This window comes from Sitodiplosis mosellana, unplaced genomic scaffold, assembly GCF_009176505.1.
Source record: "Sitodiplosis mosellana isolate CC-2019 unplaced genomic scaffold, AAFC_SMos_1.0 Smas_scaffold_5, whole genome shotgun sequence".
NCBI classification, from domain to species: domain Eukaryota; kingdom Metazoa; phylum Arthropoda; class Insecta; order Diptera; family Cecidomyiidae; genus Sitodiplosis; species Sitodiplosis mosellana.
In genome coordinates, this window is record NW_022595248.1 from 4,561,289 (window position 1) to 4,582,666 (window position 21,378).

Here is a 21,378-nt window from a genome sequence, read left to right on the forward strand (position 1 = left end):
CTGATTTTGATGTCTCAACTATAATTTCTACAACACAGTCTCTCACTTTCTATCTTGAGTTGAAAATTAGTTCAAACTTACATCTTCAAAAATTTCAAGGTTATCTTTTTGCCCGCATCCACAGCGGGTTCATAAAAGGACCTGGTTTTATCTTTAACAAAGTCTACAACATCTGATCCAGCTTCCTTCAAAAAGTTCACGCTTGAATCAAGTATATTCCCTGTAAGAAAGCGTTCTTTATTTTTAGACCAGAATCTATTTGATTTATGAATAAATTCACAATTTTCTCTCTGAATTTGGACTTTTTCATTATCAACTCATTTATAAAAAAAATCTTACTTGCTGAAACGACGCCCAGACAAATGAGTAAAATGAAGAACTTCATTATTGATTAGCCACAAATGAGAACACCGAATAATTTACTTAAAAAAGCTACACTGCATCTAAGGAGAGTTAAAGAGTAACAGTCCTGTTATACAGTTCGAACTGTGTTTAAATAGTAACAAAATTGCAAATGAGTCACTTTCAAATGATTGTTTAATCGCAAAATTTAACATACTTTGATTTAAAAAAAGGATTGACTCAATACATTACAACGAATGAATTACTCAAATATCTTACTCATACAACATGTGCGTAAACAGGCGAATCAGTTAATATGTAATGTTATTAAAATATTTTCAAAAAGTGATATGAATGAAATAGTTGAAGGCGATAAGCAAAGCAACGGATTCCTATGAAATTGAATGAACCATAAGAATGCGGGATAAATAAGTCATTGTTTTTTCTTTCTTTTATGATTGAATCTGCTCCTTATTATACCAGGCCATTGCAGAACGTACTCTTTCAATTTGACGTGGAAAAAAAAATCACGTTTCCATTGATGATGGGTAATAAAGATGAATTTTAATTCAACTAAAGCAGTGAAACTCAATTCATGATTCACTGAAAACTGAATACATTCTTTGCTCTCTCTCTCTCTCTCTCTCTCTCTCTCTCTCTCTCGCTCTCGCTCTGTTGAACGCTTTAATACCAATCTAATTGATACACTTGAAAACTAGGTGAAAGCAACTAGAAAAAAGCGACTCGTTGTTGAAGAATCCTTTTGTATTTATTGCGTATAATAATTTCGATGCAAATTTCAATCGTTTGAAGAGCTTTCGAAATTGAATTGGGAAACAGCTTATCAATTTTCATTTATTTCCTCTTTCCGATGTGAAATTTCCATTTGGAAGCCATAAACAAAGCGGTTATTTTTTTTTGTGTGTATGACTATGTATTTTGAAAGCCATTTGAAAAACTGAAATTCAATAAATATTCAGCTCTTTTACATGAGAGAGATGCTCACATATCGATTTTATGGCAGTGTTTTTGTTCCTATTCGAAATTATAACCGATGAGCGCAAACATTTCGTCCATTTTTATGCGATTGGTCTCGTGTTCGCACTTATGGAAGGCATCAAACGCTTTCCGCTCGGTGGAAGAGTAGTGTTTTTAGAAGATGCCACAAAGTGTGTGTGGGAGAGTGAGTGTGGCAAGAAAAAAAATGTAATATTGCTAGCATTTATTATCCGCTGGGCATTTTAAATAAACCAAAAACACCATGTGTATGTGATGGGGCGAAAAACGAACGAGAGAGAGAGAAAATTGAAAACGATGAGAATTTATGTGAGCGAAAATTATTTTTAATATGAAAATTGTTCGTGCTTTCGCGAGAGAAGCAATGTGGTATTTCTGGCAACGAGATTCCCACGGGAATCAATGAACTTCAGTTCAGTTTTTCCCTTGGTTTCATTCTCGCTCATTCAATCGCACATGAACTCTTGCTCGTTCCCATATCATCCGGTTGGTGAAAGGAGAGATGATTTAGAAATTGGCACACAGCGCAATTTTGGCATTCTGTGAATCGGAAGTACCAAATTCACATTTTAATAGCCTCAAAATATTACTGTGAAGTGCTTCTACTCATTTTACGAACTCTTTAATTCAATCAAGCGCCACAGAAAAACCGATTAGCAACATTTCGAGTGATTTTCTTGCACGCTAGCTTCTAAATGGAAAATAGTTACAATGTCAAAATCGACGCGGTTATTTGAACCAATTGGATTATTATCCTTCTTGCTATTTGACTGCATGGAAATTAATTTTAAATGACGATGAGCATTTCAACAATTCGATTCAATGTAAAATTAAGTAATTATAATTATTCTGCATAATAATTTGAATAATTGCTATTCATTCACATATCATTTGTGCGTGTGCGTGTGCGAATGACTTTTCAGCTGTTATGCGCATCATTAATTATATAAACGAAAATCCGATTGATACATCCACATATCTTGGAAGATGGTTGGTTCGGAATTTTATGCGTTCCATTTTAATATCCATGCGAATGTAGTCGATGGCAAAGCTAATAAACTACGTCGGATGGGGATATTGTGTATGCAAATTGCAATTAAATTGAATTGAACAATTTCAAGTATTGCGTTATTGGGAACAACATATAAATTAGTCGAATACAATGGCTTTCTTTTGAATATAGGTATATTGATCAAAAATTCACAATCACATTTCCATGCCAAGATAAAATCTATACGAACACAAAACGCACCGCAAACACTATGGAACTGTGAAAATTTGACTTCAAAACGTAGAAGCCGAAACATTTTCCACCACCGCCACCTCCAACATTCCTTTCTCATGTCTCTCTCTCTCTCTCTCTCTCTCTCTCTCTCTCTCTCTCTTTTGATTCGAAGTGTAACTTAGCTACGGCCGAACCTCGCCTCGAATTACAAATTCAACAGAGGAAATATTAATTGCAGCACCAGCACCATCGTCGTCGACAAAATACTGGAAATTGCTGTGTTCACTTATCATATCGTTTATAATTTATCTCTCATAATATAAAATAAATCGAAATTGTACAATTAAAATTACACGCTGAGCTCTACTTCCGTGGCCATTTCGATGTTATTCGATCGGGACAGAGAGAGAGAGAGAGAGAGAGAGAGAGAGAGAGAGAGAGCAAGGAAGATGTATTTCACTCAAAATATAATTACTTTTATCCATTTTTATGTTGCAAACATATCCAGAATTTTAATGTGAATTAGTAAAATAGGAGATGTTGTTTGTAAGAGAACTGCGGTACGTTTTGTATGTAGTCGCATTGAATGAGAGCGAACTGAAAGGCAAACGCGAATACAAAAACGGGATGATAAGTACCCAATAAGCCACGGCTCGCACAACTCAAAGACAACAATAGACTTTTGAGAAATTGACAGAATCACAACCGCAACGTAATAGCAACACAATGTATTGTAATTTCATATCTCAATCTCTCATCTAACGCCATAAATAGGCAAAAGAGAACGTGAACTAGTACAATTTGAGTATCGCGTCATACACACTGCAAACGCACACAAACCCACTGAGTTTACAGTGGAGCGCATTTAAATAAGAGATTGTAAACAATTTTAAATGGGCAGCCGTTCAGTTTAACCCAAAAATAAAGCCATAATACATTGAATTACACCACCACAAACTGCCAACCACCAACTAGATTCATTCAACGCGGCCGAATGCTGTGGAGTACGCATTTGAATTCAGTGAAGCACACCGACGAATCTCGCTCCCATTATGGTGTTTATAAACATGTCGGAACGTTTTGCGGTACGAGATAACGCTGAACGAAAATGAAGGCTATTTCAAAATGGATGAATGAACGTTGCGTCAACAATGCTCTTCTCCCCCTTTTTTGTGTCATTTTTTTTTTCTTTTTCGTGTATCCTGAATAAAGCAGCCATATTCCTGTCTATTTTTGGACATCGCATTCAAAACAGCAAGGAACATTCGCGGGTATGGCCTGCATATCGCGCACATTCAACAATAAACCGCTCGCATTCTGACGCAATATTTTTTATGAGCAAAAGTGACGTAATCAGTGGAAAATTCATCAAACAAACGTACATTCAACCCCAAATGAATGGAGAAATACGGTCGAAATATTGGATACACATCTTTCGACTTAAAATGGATTTAAAGTTCATAGAGCGTGAGTCGATGGACAATGAGAAAATAAGAGAGAGAGAAAGAGACGACTGCACTTCGTGGTTGGGATGAAATGTGGTTTTCCTTTTTCGCAACAAAGTAAACAAAAGTTCATTCTCTCTTTGCTGAAAGTAAAAATAAAACTGTTCAAAGATATGATGTATTGCTCTGTTTTTCCTTCCAAACAAAATCCACGGACATACGCACACACACACACACACAAAAAGTTTGAAAGCTCTTTTTCCGGCACCTTGAATTATTGCTCAAACTAAAAACAGAGAGCGAAAGAGAAACCAATATTCATTTGGTTTGGCAGAGCAGAAGCGATCCCATTGAAGTGAGTATTGATGTGGGCACACGGCATCAGCAATGATGAATATGTCGAGAGCAACGTCGAACGTGTTGGTGGTGGCAGCGAGAATGCATGTTTCAAGGAACTTGTCTTTCGATTTGTTCACATTTTCATGGACATCGACAAGTTTTGAAAACACGACCACAACCCCATGTACCTCTTGTCAACTCAATGTTCATGTTGACTCAACAATAATCATCTTTGAATGCCGGCGGTTATTGCAATCGTTTCTCACTGGCTCTCTATCTCTCAACAACAACTTCGATGAATAACACGCTTTGCTGCTATTTAAAATCAAAATTTCAAATTCGATTCACCGAAAACGAATGGAAATTATCCCAAGACTGGTGAATACTTGAGTTCAATTCATTTCGTCCCGTCGTACACATCGGTCGGTTTATTTGCAGTAATAATTTTCGGATTCGAGAAACTGGAGTGAAAATTGCATACAAATTATTATCCAAATGGGAACAAGGGGATAAGAGAGAGATAGAGATTTGGTGTGAGTTATCGACAGTCTTTCGTTTACATCCGGTAATTTTACTTGATCGTATATATGAGCAAGAGTATTCTGCACAGCAGCAGCACCATCAATATATCAGAAATTGTTCATTTCGGCCAACCGCTTTGGTCATAATTCTCATTGCATACAAAATTCAATATTCCATGCCATTGCATTGGCAGAGTCCGATTGTGCAATCGGTTGCTTCAAATGCTCAACACACCCACACACACACTCACACATACACATGCTGAATGATCGTCTGGTAATTGAATTGTGCACTTTATTTTCAAATGCATGAGAGAGCGCATAAAATTCTTTCTCATCCTGTGTGGATTTATGTGGCAGCAATTAACAGACGAACTTTATCATATTAAATAGGGAATTTATTGGGTGCTACATTATGGAATATGTACCCGAGTCTCTCTATCTCTCTATTTCTCTTGCTCTCTTTCTCTCTCTCTCTCGCTCTCTCTCTCTCTCTCTCTCTCTCTCTCAGCGCACATAAATGCATTTCGATGCAGCATCAGCAGCAGCGCTCGAAACAAGAACAACTAATTGACACAAAGTGTTAGTAGTTTTGACCAAGTTTTCATGTACACTTACTTATTTTATTCTTCGAGTAGTGAGGCGTGGGTGAAAGTGAGCGAGGAAGAGGGAAGCAAGTGATATAGTATCAAAAAGAGTAAGAGATATGAAGAGAGAGTTCATCACTATTCATTCAAACAGAAGATTCGCCGAAACTTTACATGGGATGCCCCTGTAAACACATCGAAATGAAGTATTTTACGGAGAGGAAAAAGAAACTATGGTAAAAGTTGAGACAATTCGTTCATTTGTCATTGTCATCGTTTGTTTGCTCGAAGATCTTTCAGTAAACAAACATGAGCAATTGCATTGCAGCACACACACCAACAAACAGTCGAAGCTTCTGGCTAAAAAACGCATCACCCAGCCAAACGAATGTCAAGCGAATTTTGTGATAATCGTACAACACATGTAAACAAACATGCCAACCAATAAAATTCGTATCGCGCCAAACCGAATGATGAATGCATTTCCACTTGTATGTTTTCAAACTGCTAGAGCTAGGGGAAGGCGGTGCAGAAAATTGCTAAGAAAACAAATGGTTTCTTGTGCGCAGCAGATTAAGTGCAAAACAAACGTTTTGCGGCCACTTGCTGCCAAACAAAACAGAACGAAAACTGAAAGGAAACAAAAACTTATCTCAAATTTATAGAACGCACAATGGAACAAAAGAAATACTCTTGAACTGAAAAAAAAAATAACCGACTGTCAAGCAACCGACACATTTATTCATATCAACAACCTGAGCAAATGACTCGGGCATCGCCATTCATCATATCGATTCATATATCAATCGAACGCAAATAAATTAATATCAACCATCCCACACACACACACACACAAAATTAATGGTCAACAAATAAGAAAGAGAAAACACAACCCACATAATATATCATTAAAATCCATTCAAACCTTGAAAATTGAATTTCTTCTTCAAATTGTTGTTAGTGTTAAAGTCAAGAATTACGAAAAAAGCAAAAAACAAAAATATCTCTGTCAAAAATGAATCTAAAAAAAAGGTGAATTTTCATTTAATTAGTCAGTAAGTGAATTAAAAAAAAACTAAATAAGATTATTATTACATGTGTTGTAAATAGTTAATCGAAATCGTTTTTATTCATATATGAACAATTTAAAGTTTAGCTCGTAACCTACAATTCAAATTAAGTTTCAATAGATTAAATGAACGTGTGAAAAGAACAACAATTTTTTTTAGCAAGTAACAATAGATTAAGGTGTAAATCATATCCAAATGGAAAAGGTTAAGGATACGAATAAAGGGAATGGTTCATATTTTCAATGCATTATCAAATGGATCGTAGACAAGAGATTGTACATTTAAGCAAAATGGACATATGCGATCGATATTTATATAAATGTGATTCCAACACAGTTGTACGATGTTATTAAATGATTTATGACTTCTCTTCTTATCCCTCCTTCCTCTCAGTATCCACTCTCCTCCCTTAATGGTGGATTCAAACAATGATATATGAAATATGTTGTTAAACTGCCAATGATTGATTGTTTAATATAAGACTATTATTGAAAATAAATACGAAATAAACATACACATTGATTCGTAATATTGCGATCAAAATGGAAGAAATCCTCGTAAACATAAACAAAACCAAATGAAAATAAATAATGTGAGGGCGTAAAATGAAATCAACAAACCAAATACATATATAAAGAAGAAGAAAAATACATACGAAAAAATATCATATCCACTTTTCATGTACTTAAATAAAATTGATAGATTGAAATTGTATTTAAAAAAAAAAACAAACAAAAACCAAATTTACACAACTAAACGTACTATTTAATGCGAATCCGGTCATGGACAATGAACGTTTCTTAATTGTTTTGATGGATCGACAAATGAAACACTGAATGGTTTATCGAACTATAGATTTATTGTACTATTAAATGTATCTATCAATGAGTGGGGACGGATAAGTGGCCCACAACACATCATATCAGTTACACCGAATGGCAAACATGCGTCGTGCCGGAAATTAATCAAATACACTCTAGTATCAATTTTAATGGTTAAGATACAATTGTGACTGTACATGAACAGAACAAATGAAACAAAATAAAATTCCATATAAAAACAAAATTACGGTCAATATAATGATGGGCGCTTTTGATTTGTGTTTGATGGATTTTTAACAGGGTGGACGAATGATTGCTATCGTTTTCATGAGAAAGGCCACGTAAGTATATATCGGTGAAAATATGAAAATGTGAACAATAGTTCTCGCTCACAACATGGTAATTTGAATGAGTTGAACTCATTGAGTCTGCTTTTACACTGACAAAGCTATTTATTCATCTACTTACCTTGGTAGCACGTTACAATGTCCAATGGACATTGCCCATAGAACACTATTTTTGTCCATAATTTGAATAGTTTATTTCTATTTTGAAACACAACAGAAATAGCCAATTTTTACTGTTCCAAGTATGATATTTTAGTTAATCAACATGTTCTAACAATACCAAATCATGATATCAATCGAAGTTAGATGATGGACATTTCAAAACGCCCTTCTTCCTCTTCTCATAAATGTTGTGAACGTGGGCTGTTGCCAACACAAAAATGGTGCAAACAATACTTTAGACACGAAATTGGTCAAATTTGGTTTAAAAGTAATTCAAATTTCGCAGAATTGCTTAAACTTTGTTGGGTGTTGTTCACAATTTTGACTTATTTTCAACTTTATCGTTCTATCTATTTCCATTCTTTGACATTTACAGCTAAGCTGAAGAAAGTTAATAATATTACGAAGAATAAATTGATGATTTCATACACAAGAGTAAATAGAACTCAATTTAAAGTATTCGAGCTTTTTATTGAACTAGCATTTATTTTTTTTCTATATTTTGTTAAGAAATGCCATTACATATGTTTTAAAATGGTTGTTTTTTGTTTGATTGCATGAAATGAATTATGCGGAGAAAATCCAATGAATGAAAATAGGAAGTTAATGTCTAATTGATAAATTTCAATCATCCACGATGTCACCGGCGACTTCGACAGCGATAGCAGCACCTACAGGTCCGCCAATTAACGCGACAGTCACCAATGTGCCACCCACTTTTAAAATTTTACCAAATTTACTGGACTTTTTGGCTTTTTTCAGCTCTTTTTCTAATTTTTGTGCTTTCTTCTGCAAATTGGCAGTTTCCTGAAACGAAAAAACAAAGATAAAAAAATCAATTATTTTACTTTCATCATACGTTCGCTCGTCTTACTTACACAGTGCAACACATGGAGGAGGGACTCACTTTTGAGAATCGCTCCTGAAAGTACTTACCAAAACTAGAAATTCTGCATCATTCGTTTTGCCAACTTGGTTGACTGTTGAATTTTAATGAAATTATGTATTTTTTGCTCAAACTGGATTTTGAGCACTTTTTCGATATTTTGAGACGGCTATATCTCGGTAAACCGTAAGGAATATTGCTTTTGTGTCTTCAGCAAAGTTATAGGTATTGAATGGGAGAAAAAAATGCAGAACAAACTTACCCCAAAAGAAGGCATCAACGGTATATAGAGTTTACAACAACAACTCGAGTTGTTGTCTCCAATTGGATGTTGCTGGCGCAGTGGCACAAGTTGTTGGCCCATTGGCAACTGTGTTTTCTGGTGTAGCTGGTATGCCTAGTAATATGGCTCGTATGGCTGGTGGTTTGGGCGGTGCGTCACGTGGCACTATGGAAATGGTCAATGGAGTACTACAATTTAGACTCTAATCTACATGAAAATTTATATTTTTGATTTCGAAGTGAAACAAGAAACAAGTGGAATAAAATGGAACATAGACTTCTTGGCGATTTTCACGCTACCGATTAATGATGAAAGTCAAAGCCTATAGATAACTTTGTATTTGTCTACCATCACTTATTTCTTACCAGTTGAGCAAAAATCGTCGATTAGTCCATGTTCCACGTTAAAAGATTTTTGTCTGTCATGATTCATGCACTTGGACAGCGAATTTGAATGAAATCAGACGACATTCACATCGTTTCTTGGAATCGTTTCTTAATTTCAATTTGCGCCGCAAAAGTATCGTAAAGACAAAATTTAAATGTTCGAGATTTATTCAATGGATTCGATGAAATTAACTGCTAATTGAGACAACATCGAAGTGTCAAGTTTTAAAAATATCAGCCTTTTTCACTTTCTTTCGTTCATTCAACTAAAAATAGACGACAAAATGTCAACAAAAGTCTATGTTTCGGTTTATAAAATTCATTTAAACAAAACGAATCGGCATTTACCGGTTGGAGAATGACGTTTAACAACAACCGGAGAATCGCCTCTTCGTTGCGTGTATGAATCAGTGTGCTCGCAATGTTTTCTATTTATTTGTGTAAATATGGCACCAACACAGTTGCGAATCTACGGGTATTTGACAGTCGTTGAATTCACATGCGTTGACTTCACCGTCTGTAGTGGAAAGCGAAAATATTATTCAATTGTGGAATTAAGATAGTTCGTTTGTTAGAGTGTTACCGTTATGTTTTTAATGACATTTGTAGCACATAGGAATTTCTTTATTTAAAATAAAATTACTTCTTTTTTTGATGAAAAAATGAACATTTTCTATCAAGTATTTTTAGCAACTTCTCATGAGACTTTTAGATACGATGTTATCAGCTCTTTAACTCGCTGTAACAATTTGGACACATTTATGCTTGAAATGTACCAAAAAATCTCTTTAGAGCCCACATATAAATAAATATATTTATCCTATTCCGCAGATTTTGTACCAAAATGCCATTCCAAGTTATTGTATATCAAACCGTCGTTGAAAGGTACTAGTATTTAGGTCAAAACAAGAATTCACAACAACTCAGTGGGTCGATTTTCTGGCAAAAAATATCCCTCCAATACGCAATATACGATTTTCGCACAGAAAAAAGTGATAAAATCGGTCTACCCAAGAAGAAAAATCAAAGTCGTTCAAAGTTGTTACCTTCAACTTTACTTAAGTCTTGAAAGAGAAAAAAAGTCTGGGGAAATTATAAGCTTGCAAAATAATGAGGCTTCAAAAATAATGATAGAAAAGAACACGAGATAATTGAATGCTTCGGCGAAGCATTGAACTTTGAAGACAAATCAAATCGATAGGAACAATAAAAAAAACTCTTTTGTAAAGAAGCCAAAAGTGAGTGCACTGCACACTACACATCAATATTCGAAGTGAAACCTAATGGCTAATTCTCAATGTGATATGGAGCACGTATCTCCAATGTTTGTCGTCTTTGACATTCATTATCAAGAGAGTGGTTAATTAAATCAAAACGGCGTATCGATTCCGGAATATCCCATAAACACGCTAATCCCAAAGAAATGTTCATTCCAATAACATTGGCTCGTATTAGGGGCAATAGTCATTGCAATGCTCTTCATTCGATTATATTCTATCTGGATGAATCTTTCTTTGGCGTAATCATCTTAATCCATGGTGAAGAACACGAGCAAAAAAATAATAATAATAATACATATCCAGTAAATATTTATCTCGAGCGAGAGGCAATAAAAATATTGCCAACTCAATCATTTGGAAATTAATATGTTCAATCTGTAAATATGTGTGTTCGATGTGGGAAAGACGGTCTATTCTGGGATTATCAGTGGCGTATTTCTTTCTTTCGTTTGTCGTATGCGATATCCGTAGGCCAAAGCACCAAATATCCAACAATCAATTCCGTTTTCGGTTGCAATAAACGTTCTCTATTCATATTGTCAGCTGTTGCTCTTCGGTGAACTTTCCGTTTTTGTGCGTATCATGGCAGGTGAGTTCGATACATACAGCGCCATTGTTTCTGTTGCGATGAAATGGATTTTGCTTTTATAACCCTGCCCGCACACGATTGATATTTTATTTATGGTTTTCTTCATGCTGTATCATCTGTTTATTATTTACGGATTCCGTTTTTTTCTTTCTCAGCCATTCGTTTCACAGAAGAATGTAATGTTATCGAAATGTTGTTTAGGCAATGAACGAACCAAGACGAAAAAAATAAGAACGGCGAAGGATATTCGATTTGCGCATCATTTATGTTCATTTTATTGATGTGAGTCTCGCTAAAAATGATGTATACCGAGTAGGTAATAATTTCGCTTGTTTATTGACAGTCAATTTTATTTATTAATTTTGATTTATTTTGGCACATAAATCAGGACAACGAGAAGAGTGAGTCAAACTTTCTACTTTATTACATGGTCCGAAAGGAGAAGAGCAGAAAAGAAGTAAAAGAGAAAAACGACATTCGGCCCTTATCACCTGATACAAATCCCTCCATATTGTCGTGGATTTTATTTAGTCAATCATTTTGATGGCAAAAACACTCAATCAAACTGCGGAATTGCTACACGCACAACACACACACGCATCACACATAAATGTGTACACATTCGATTGTACTTTTCGCCATTTGTCCTCTTCGGGAATCGGCGCTGGCAACAAAGCCAAAAAGTGTCACTGGAAATAAAACAAAAGAAACGAATTAACTAAAATGCAATCAACGAAATGCGACACAATCAAATCTCCAACACATTTTTACCATCGGACCATGCGAAAATAAAATGGAGACAACAGAAATCACCATTGACAACGCGTCGTTGCCATTTGGATTCTCAGTCGCTCGTTCTTCTTCCCTTTGTTCTCTTGCATCGCACATATTTTCCATACGATTTTAATCCGAAAATATTACGGACGCTGTTTTATGCGAAACACTTTTATGTGTTGCCATTCGAATTGAATATGAGTGAATGAGAAGAAAGAGGGTGGGTGAGAGACAGAACGACAGAGTGGGAGAGTATCCAAGCGGATGGACGATTTAACTGTTGTTTTTATTTGTCGCTGTGATAAATGTAAAATCAAGTAAAGTGTTTTCCATGTCTTTTACTAGTTCCGATATGCCATTGCCACCGGACATTCGGTGGGTGGGTGGTTGGTTTGGTGAGCGACGCAAATAATAAATTTCACTTTTATCGAAGTTGTTGGTGCGTATTTTTATGCACATTCACATTGTGATTATGACTCAATGTTATAACTCGATTTTCATGGAAACACGCGTTTCATTGTTCGTTTGGTCGTCCGAAAATTCAACAACATCACTCAAACGCGCACACACACAATTCGCGGCGCTTCTTTATCCATATTTATGATACGTGTTCTATGCGGAGGTGGAAGCAACCCGTAGTAGGCTTGCTTACTCGAGCAGGCAGTTGCCTTGCTTGCTGCTCACTTGAAGTCGACTCGGATCAGAGTAAGTTGCACGAGCAACTGATCCAACCGAGTCGACTCCAAGTCCAAACTTGCTCGAGTAAGCAATTACTAAACAGAAAATAGAAAACTTACTTGATAAATTCAAATAAACGAAAAAGAATATGATAAACCCTCCTTCATTCACGTATTTAAAACCCTTAGATCGCTCACCTCGGGTCTGGCTGAACCCCTATGTATTTATATGCATTTGTATGGGAATAAGGTATGCATGCCATCTTATTTTTCATGAGACTGATAAAAGATAAGTGATAACTGTCCAGTTATACAATTTTTTTCTATTCGCCATTTCCTTATCTCTTATCAGTTCCGCGAAAAATGATAAGAGATATCTCGCGTTATTCGCGGTGTTTCGCGATAATAATCAAAGAGATAACGAATTTATGCTCTGGGCAAATCTGTAGTACTTTATCTGCCCTACCACTTTGTCGGAGACAGTTATCACTTATCTCTTCTTTATTTCGTTATCAGTTACGCAAAAAATGATAATCAAAACTATCCATCATGCTAGCGGTCTTCTGCGGTTTTTCGCGTATTTCACGTAACTGATAAGAGCAACACTGTCTATCTCATATGCTATAGCAATGCTTGACGTTTAGAACTGCTGTGGAAACTTTGTTGGGAGCGCCACCAACCACAAATCTCTGTAACTATACGTACGTGTGAAAGTAAAGTCTTTGTGTGTACGTTCGTGTGAATGCAAAGAGTCTATGTGTGCGTTGTACACAGGGGTGTTGATTCGTTCGAACGTCGCATCCAATGTCGCATCATGTTAGGTGGCGCTATTGATATACTTTGCTTCAATCGTCAACAAAATACATCAAGTATTTCTCCGTTTTGGATAAGAGATAAGTGATGACTGTCTTCAACGAAGTGGTAGGGCAGATAAAGTACTACAACTTTGCCCAAGACATAGATCCGTTATCTCTTATCAGTTGCGCAAAAAACCGCGAAAAACGCGAGATATCTCTTATCATTTTTCGCGGAACTGATAAGAGATAAGGAGATGGTGAACTGAAATAAATTGTAGTACTTGACCTGCTCTACAACTTTGCTTAAGACAGATATCAATTAACTTTTATCAGTCTCGTGAAAAATGAGATGGCTTGCATACCTTACAAATGCATACAAATACATAGGGGTCCAGCCAGACCCGAGGTGAGCGATCGAAGGTGTGATTTTTTTAATGGATCTTTTGTTAGATCAATAGCCAATGAAATTTTAGGCAGGTAACTTAAAACTCAAGTCGCTAGGAATGTGTTAATTAACGATCAAAAACGAAAAAGGTCTGGCCAGACCCAGGTGAGCGATTGAGGGTTAAATGATTTATTAGATTTATATAAGAAAAAATATTTTTATTATTATATTAAACAAGTAAAATCTTTTGTCCTTGATCTAATTGTTCATCGATGAATAAACCATGATTTTCCACAAAAGATGCCAAGTCCAATCTACGGATAGCTTGAATAATTGAGCACGGCACAATTTTTTCCTTGACCGACTGACTCAAGTTCCCTTTGATTTCAATCTTGCATGGCTTGTTTACGAGAAATTCGCGACATTCTTCAATGGTTGTGTTCGACCATTGCTTGTTTCGGCTGTATGCTCGGAGCTCCGGAACAAAAAAGCGATGCACCAACATTGGAATTTCAGAGAAACTTGTGGCCGCATACAAATTATTCAATCGTGTCACAACTTTATCACCATAGTCGACGAACATTATCTGCAGAGAAAGAATTGAAAAAAGTCAATGTCATGTCATTAGCGATGTCATTAGCAATGAAGTTGCTTGCTGTGGAAAGAAATGTTCTCACCTGGCACGTCCCGTTTTCTCGATCAATTGACTTGATAATACCCCGACGAAAGTATTCGCCATGCTTGGTAAAGCAGGTGTTGGATTTTCGCCATACGTGACCCATTTCGCATTGTGGCTTTCCGGCAAGATAGTTTGTAATAGATATTTCCAAGGAATTTGCGATCTCATGGTCCTTTTCAATTTGCACGAAAATGGTTCCAGTTTCGTGAATGTGTGTTACAATTCCAGAAATCGTAGCTCGATCAATGCGACTTGGGAGGTCCCATTTAGCAATATTTGTTGAGCACGGTTCGTTTGTCGGGGCAATTGCAGATGCTTCGTCACCAATTTCACTGAGCGCACATTTTTCCAACATTTGACATTCATCGAAACTATCATCACGACCATCATCATTTCCAAATTTATTGGTTCTGTATTGGTATTGTGTTCTGTCAATGTAGTATTGTATCGATTTCATCATTAATCGTAATAGAAAACAGCATACGAAATTTAAGGGAGTTTTATCTAACGAAGCTGAAGTTCCAATTGGTTTACCACAAGGTACACAGCTGAGTGTTTACTTATTTCTTTTATACATTAACGACCTCCCCGAAATACCAGACATAGGCGAAATTGTTCTTTTTGCCGATGATACTGGGCTAATAGTAAAACACAAAAATACTAGAACTGCCATAGAAATAGCAAATCGTGAACTGAAAAAAATTGAATACTGGTTTAATGCCAACAAACTTAAAACGAATGTTCTAAAAAGCAAATGGATGTTAATTGGTAAAGAAAACTCTAGTGACATGAATGATCTTGAAATAAAAATGGATAATCAAATCATAGAAAGGGTCAAAGAAATTAAATATTTAGGATTTGAAATTGATGAAAAACTGGACTTCAATGCACAAATAAATTCTATAACCAAAAAATTAGCCAGTAAAATAAATGTATTGTACCGAATCCGTGACAAAATAACTTTCGATATAAGAAAAATTGTATACAATTCGATTATTCAACCTCATTACGATTATTGTTCAACGCTTTATATAAATTGTACGAAGGAACAAATTGAACTGATGCAAAAACTACAAAATCGAGCTATGCGATATATTTTGAAATGCGACTATAGAACTCCTTCTGAATTTATGTTAAAAAGTTTGAATTGGATGAGTGTAGCCGAAAGAATTAACTATAATGCCATGTTACTTGTTTATAAAATGAAAAATGATCTCGTCCCCCGATACTTATGTAATAAAATTAGATATGCAAATGAATTCCACAATAGAAATACAAGAAATAGAAATGAAATTAGGCTTCCAGATATAAGAACAGAGAACGCAAGAAAATGTATATTATACAACGGTGTGAAATTATTTAACGAATTACCAAATGAAATAAAAAATGTAGATAGTATTAATATATTTAAAAAGAGACTTGCCTTGCACATAAAAGAATAAAAGTTAGGGATTTTAATAATTGTAAAACTAAAAAGCGAAAGCTAATCACAAATAAAATAAAATAAAAAATAAAATAAATTAAGCGACTCATGAGTTTCAAGTTCAAATCGTCCCAATCGTGGTCCCATCCAATTTCACCGGGTGCATTACTTCCCCACAGTGTTATAACAGCCATGTGCTCGCTATAGCTAGCTGCCAATTTTGTATAGCTTCTGAACAATTCACGCAGTAACGTTACGGTTTCTTCTAGATCGATTGATGCAATGCTGGGAATATCCACGCTGCAGAATGTCACTGAATCTTCGTGATTTGCTAAGTTATCTGTAATCGGCATCAAATCACATGCTCTTGCTTGGACTTTGTACCCATAGTCGCAAATAAACACTTCATATGAATATTCACTTTGCGCTAGTATCCGTCCACGATACCATAGCATCATCTTGCTCGTTACCAACGGATTCTGCTGAATAACCAAGCAATTATCTCCAAGCGACCAATTTATATTGACACGGCCTCTAACCGAACGTACATAAGAATTTATTTCTTGTCGAATTTCCGTAATACGTTTTGCGCCTTTTTCATCTCTCACGTAGATTTCCGTCGGTGATACGATGTGAGATATTTCAACCAGTTTCTTCGAACCAATTTGTGAATCAGACTTCAAACCGAATGGCTCATAGACGAGACTCTTAAACCAATCTTCACATACTTTGTTATCAAAAACAATTTTGTTGTAGTTGAATGCTGCGTATGATTCGTGTAAAAGATATGCGTTCCCATTGCAATCGTCTGTCAGTAAAATCACATCGTATTTATAGTACGTTCCGGGCACCAAACCTTTGAAATATATCAAAACTTTATCATTTTTCTTCACGATTTCCTGGAACGTTTGCAACAGTTCATTTTTCTTGGAGTCAGTGAAATCTTCATTGTCTTTGTTCAGTACAGCAAGCTGACATTCGAAGGAAAACGGAGCGACGGTGGCATGCTCGAATTTGAGCATATGTATTTGTGATTTTTGAACGAAAATGCTGTGCCCATAATCGATCAAAAATACCTCGCAAGTTTCTTCATTTCCTTCTGATACAATTTCCATGACTTCGCCTCTTCGATAGTCTCCATCGAACAATACACCACAAATGTCATTTATCTTCACTTCATCCAGTTGCTCGTATTTGTCATACGTGAAGTTCAATGCGTTTTGAAAATCTGAGCGAAAAGACTTCTCGCAAGTCTATAAGAAATGTTTGAGGAAAATAAGATCAAACCTATATTGGAGAAAGATATTGTAAAAATACCTTTATTGCAAAAAACTTGTCCAAAGATCGAAAAAGATCGGAAAAGTCGATGAAAAGTTTGTGTTCTCGAGACGAATTTTGGTTTGGCTTTGTCGAGATTTGCTGCCATTCAATGTGGTCGAAAAAGTGGGGTTTCTGGATTTTTTCACCTCACTAAATAGGAAAAAGAGTGACATTCCGTCGAGAACAACAATTGCAAACATGGCCCTTGATGACATGTTTGACTGTTTGAAAACAAAATTGATTGGTCATTTGAAAGAAACCCAACGTAAGTACAAAATGACGAATCAAATTGATTGATTCAGTCAATAGAATTCAAAACATGGAATGTGTGTTCATTTTTTTCAACATTTTTCTATTTTGACCATTTTTCAGAGCACTGTTGCGTCGCATTTGATATGTGGACGGACAATTACCGTCGTATTTCATACATGACATATACGTGCCATTATGTAACCGATAGTTGGAAACTTATGAGCCGTGTATTGAAAACAGCTATGTTCGAACACCCACACACATCGATACGCATCGAAGAAAACTTCAATGCAATGATGGATGAATATGGCCTCAGAGACAAAGAAATAATTGCGGTCGTGGATGGGGCAGCCAATGTCAATCGAACGGTAAACGACATGGGATTCGTCAAAATTAAATGCATAGCACATTCCATCAACCGACTCATTCAATTTGACCTAATTCAAAAGGGCGAGGGAATCGAAGATGTGAAAAATATCATCAAAAAGTTGCGTCTTATCCAAAAAGCATTGCTATACAGCTATGGTCAGTTAACGAAAATGGCCAAAAATGAACGACAAAAGCAAATTTTTGAGTTGCTTGAGGAATTAACAGCGATTGAGGAAGCGATTGAAGCCGATGAGCGATTTAGCGTCGAAGATTTGACAGCGGCACCAGCAGGAATGGATGGCTTGAAGAGTATTAGTTCAGTTCGATGGAATTGCATTTACAAAGTCTGTCATGCTCATTTTCATAATTCAGGTGAGTACATATATGGAAATTGTGTGGTTTCGTCATAACATCATTTGAAAATTTTCAAATACAATTTACTCTTTTTCTTTTTTGAATTTTTACAGCTATCGTCAAGAAATGTCTTGAACATCATGCAGCGTATGAATTGATTTTATCACGCTCAGAACTTGCATTGCTAGGACGAATCGTCGAAGTGCTCGAAGTGTTCAATACTTTCACCAAATACGTACAAGGGAACAGTTACCCTACGTTAAATTCACTTATTTTGTTCTATGTGGAAATCAAGGGAAATTTAGAACAAATCCAACGTGAGAATATGTGTGAAGTTATTAACAAAGTAGTCAACATTCTCCTGAAAAATCTGGACCATCGTTTCCAGTTGACGGATGCATGTATTGCTGCTGCTATTTTGGACCCTTCGAGTCAACACCTGCCATTAATACAATCGTGGCTTCGCGATAAAGACCTTTCAAGAGAAGATCTGCTTCATCGAATGGTTGATCAGCTCAAGATTAAGCTGCCAAGTGCAAGCGACCCACATGACGAGAGCGAGCATCCACCGGACAACGTTCAGAGTCGACACATGAGTCTGCGTGAAAAACTTTTGTCTCGTCATGTGCCAATCCATAGAGCCGGACTAGATAATTCAATTGAAGGCGAATTATTGCGATTTCAAGACATCCGAGAAATCTTCGATGATGTGCTGGATTTTTGGAGAAAATTTGCTGACAACTATCCAAATTTAGCTGCGATAGCTAAAGTTTTATTTAGCATCCAAGCGACAACGGCAACGGCCGAAAGTTCATTCTCATTCGCTGGTTCCGTAATCAGAAGTCGCCGTGCAACCATCGACCCATACAGAGTCGAAAAAGTGTTATTCATTCATGACAATTACGATCTATTTCAATTGTAACTTTTTCAATTGTAGTTGTACAAATTACTTTTAAGCAGAGCATAAATAATACTATCAAGTATTTTCTTTGAAAAAATAATGTAGTCAATGTGACTGTGATCCAAACAATGTAGTGAAAAATAAATAGTATATCGGTTGGAAAAAATACTTTATTTTGGGATTTGCTCACCGCATGAAACATACTCTACTTTTTCCAAAATCAATACATCCATACATCCAAAGCACGTTAAACTAGGTTCGAGCAAGTAATGGAGTAGACAAGCAATGAGCATACTCAGAAATATAATCTACTTCTTTCAAGCAAGTAAAAACCCACTTGCTTCATTCGAGTTTTTCTTTAGAAATTGAACAGTCTGCTACTTACTACTCAAAAAATTAACTTGCTACTTGCTCGAAGCAGAGTTTTTGCTTGCTTGCTTCCACCTCCGGTTCTATGTAGCACATTTGATGCCAGCCTATCATTTTTACGACCGAAAACCATCTTTGTTCATCAAATATAAATAAATTGTGATAAAAACAAGTTGCCAGAGAGTGGAAATAAGCAGTGCTCACGATAAACGGGCTAAATCACAAGTACAGATTGTTACATGGATACTCTGAATTCCATCTCCATTTTACCACCCCCTTCTGTTATTTTTTCTTTCTGTTTTCAACACCAAAATACAATGTTAAGTGTACACGCGTATCTGACCACTCAGATCTTATCTTTCACTCACCCTGATTGACTTTTATTACATTGCAACTAACAGCTGAGCATAAATCACAAATTAGAATTGATTACTCGCAACTTTCGACCGAAATGAGTGTCGAGCTGCGTTTGTGTGTGTTTTGGGAAAAATTTAGTGCTTGTAGCATCTGCTCTGGTAACGTGTTAAATGGATGACTCTCACTCGCTTTCTCTTGATATGTCTATCGATTTGAACGACGGAAAGGATTTCGCATACTTGAGCTTGAAATAACTATATATTTTGAACGAGAAGCAACTTCGACATTTTCAGGTGATATCGGCTTTCCTCTAACTATTTTCGATTGTTCTTCCTGTTTCGGTTTCAACGTGTACGACTCGAAGTGTATTGCGACTAGTTATCGATTTCTCAGTCTGCCACTTGTACAAATCACAGAAGCATTTCGAGAACTTTGAGCACAACTCAAATCAATTGGATATTCGGTAATTCGAGCAGACAACCAATAATGTCAATGAATCGACTGCGTCAGCCAGTCGGATCACAAATCAATGTGTTGGCCGATATTTTGCGGTCGAAATTGAAATCAAATTTTCAAGAAATTTTGATTCATTCGTCTTCTCTAGAATGGCCAAGTTTTTGAACATTTTCAGACATGTAGAAACACACAACACACACACACACACCCAAGGTTATGTATATACATTGACCGGATGAAAACGTGCAATTCATGTAAATGAAGAATTTATTCTCCCATTGGGATTGCACTTGTACTGAAGTTCGGATGAAACCAACATAACCTATGGATTGCTTGGATTCAATTGAATTGAATTAAATGTCTCATGTTATTCTACCGTCTGAATATTGCGGCCATGCAAAATGTTGACCTCTTTTCGCCATCAAGTGTACACACTGCACAATCAACTAATCTCTTTCTGATTATGTCGAAACCATCATTAACTTTACTATCTTCTAATCAGCATGTTGTTCACTATCTACTTCGATGTTCCTATTCCAAGTAAGCTCTTTCCAAGGCATACTCTTCACATCGCAATGAACTCGGAATTTGCGGATAGAAAAAGAGATAAAATAACAACTAAACATAAATTAAAATTTTTTGTTCAAAATTTTAGTGCATGCTATGATTGCCAACTACAATCTGATATTTTAATTTTCGAAGCGTCGATGATCTCAAAATACATTGCTTTCGGGAAAAAATCAAAAACATTTGCCAGAGAATTCCTTCAATCGAGGTATATATCGTCTGTTTTCGCCTCTTCGGTGTACTACTTGATTTTGTTAGTTTTCAAGTCTGCTTGGTGATCGAAGTATTTGAATTGAAGCTAAAAATACAGAAAATATTTACGAAACCATTTTTGAACGATTGAAAAAAATAAAATTCAATTTCCTGAACCAAAACATTTAGGCAAGTCGTGAAAAATT

The 21,378-nt window shown here is 36.0% G+C and overlaps 3 protein-coding genes across 3 annotated transcripts in view; 1 reads left to right on the forward strand and 2 right to left on the reverse strand.

Annotated features, from left to right (window-relative positions):
* Positions 1–21,378, reverse strand: part of LOC129566913 (nucleolar transcription factor 1-B-like) — a 324,444-nt gene that overhangs the window by 299,399 nt on the left and 3,667 nt on the right. The window lies entirely within an intron of this gene.
* On the reverse strand, positions 14,065–17,374 carry LOC129567013 (uncharacterized). The gene is made up of 4 exons (XM_055443462.1): positions 17,353–17,374; positions 16,142–17,288; positions 14,611–15,125; positions 14,065–14,519 (listed from the first exon to the last, which is right to left on the reverse strand). Exons 2-4 carry the CDS (start codon positions 17,148–17,150, stop codon positions 14,163–14,165), a joined length of 1,881 nt encoding a protein of 626 aa, XP_055299437.1. The 5' UTR covers positions 17,151–17,288; positions 17,353–17,374; the 3' UTR covers positions 14,065–14,162.
* LOC129566914 (uncharacterized) lies at positions 17,398–19,381 on the forward strand. Its single transcript, XM_055443304.1, has 3 exons — positions 17,398–17,620; positions 17,728–18,348; positions 18,444–19,381. The coding sequence occupies exons 1-3, from the start codon at positions 17,554–17,556 to the stop codon at positions 19,250–19,252; spliced, it is 1,497 nt and encodes a 498-aa protein (XP_055299279.1). The 5' UTR covers positions 17,398–17,553; the 3' UTR covers positions 19,253–19,381.

Excerpts from the sequence above, each read along its gene's own strand:
- LOC129566914 (XM_055443304.1), top strand. The coding sequence starts at position 17,554 with ATGGCCCTTGATGACATGTTTGACTGTTTGAAAACAAAATTGATTGGT. Across the intron at positions 17,621-17,727 it reads TCATTTGAAAGAAACCCAAC|AGCACTGTTGCGTCGCATTT; the intron begins GTAAGTACAAAA and ends ACCATTTTTCAG. Across the intron at positions 18,349-18,443 it reads TGCTCATTTTCATAATTCAG|CTATCGTCAAGAAATGTCTT; the intron begins GTGAGTACATAT and ends GAATTTTTACAG.
- LOC129567013 (XM_055443462.1), bottom strand. The coding sequence starts at position 17,150 with ATGGAAATTGTATCAGAAGGAAATGAAGAAACTTGCGAGGTATTTTTG. Across the intron at positions 15,126-16,141 it reads TTTGAACTTGAAACTCATGA|CTTCGTTAGATAAAACTCCC; the intron begins GTCGCTTAATTT and ends TTGGAACTTCAG. Across the intron at positions 14,520-14,610 it reads GAGAAAACGGGACGTGCCAG|ATAATGTTCGTCGACTATGG; the intron begins GTGAGAACATTT and ends CTTTCTCTGCAG.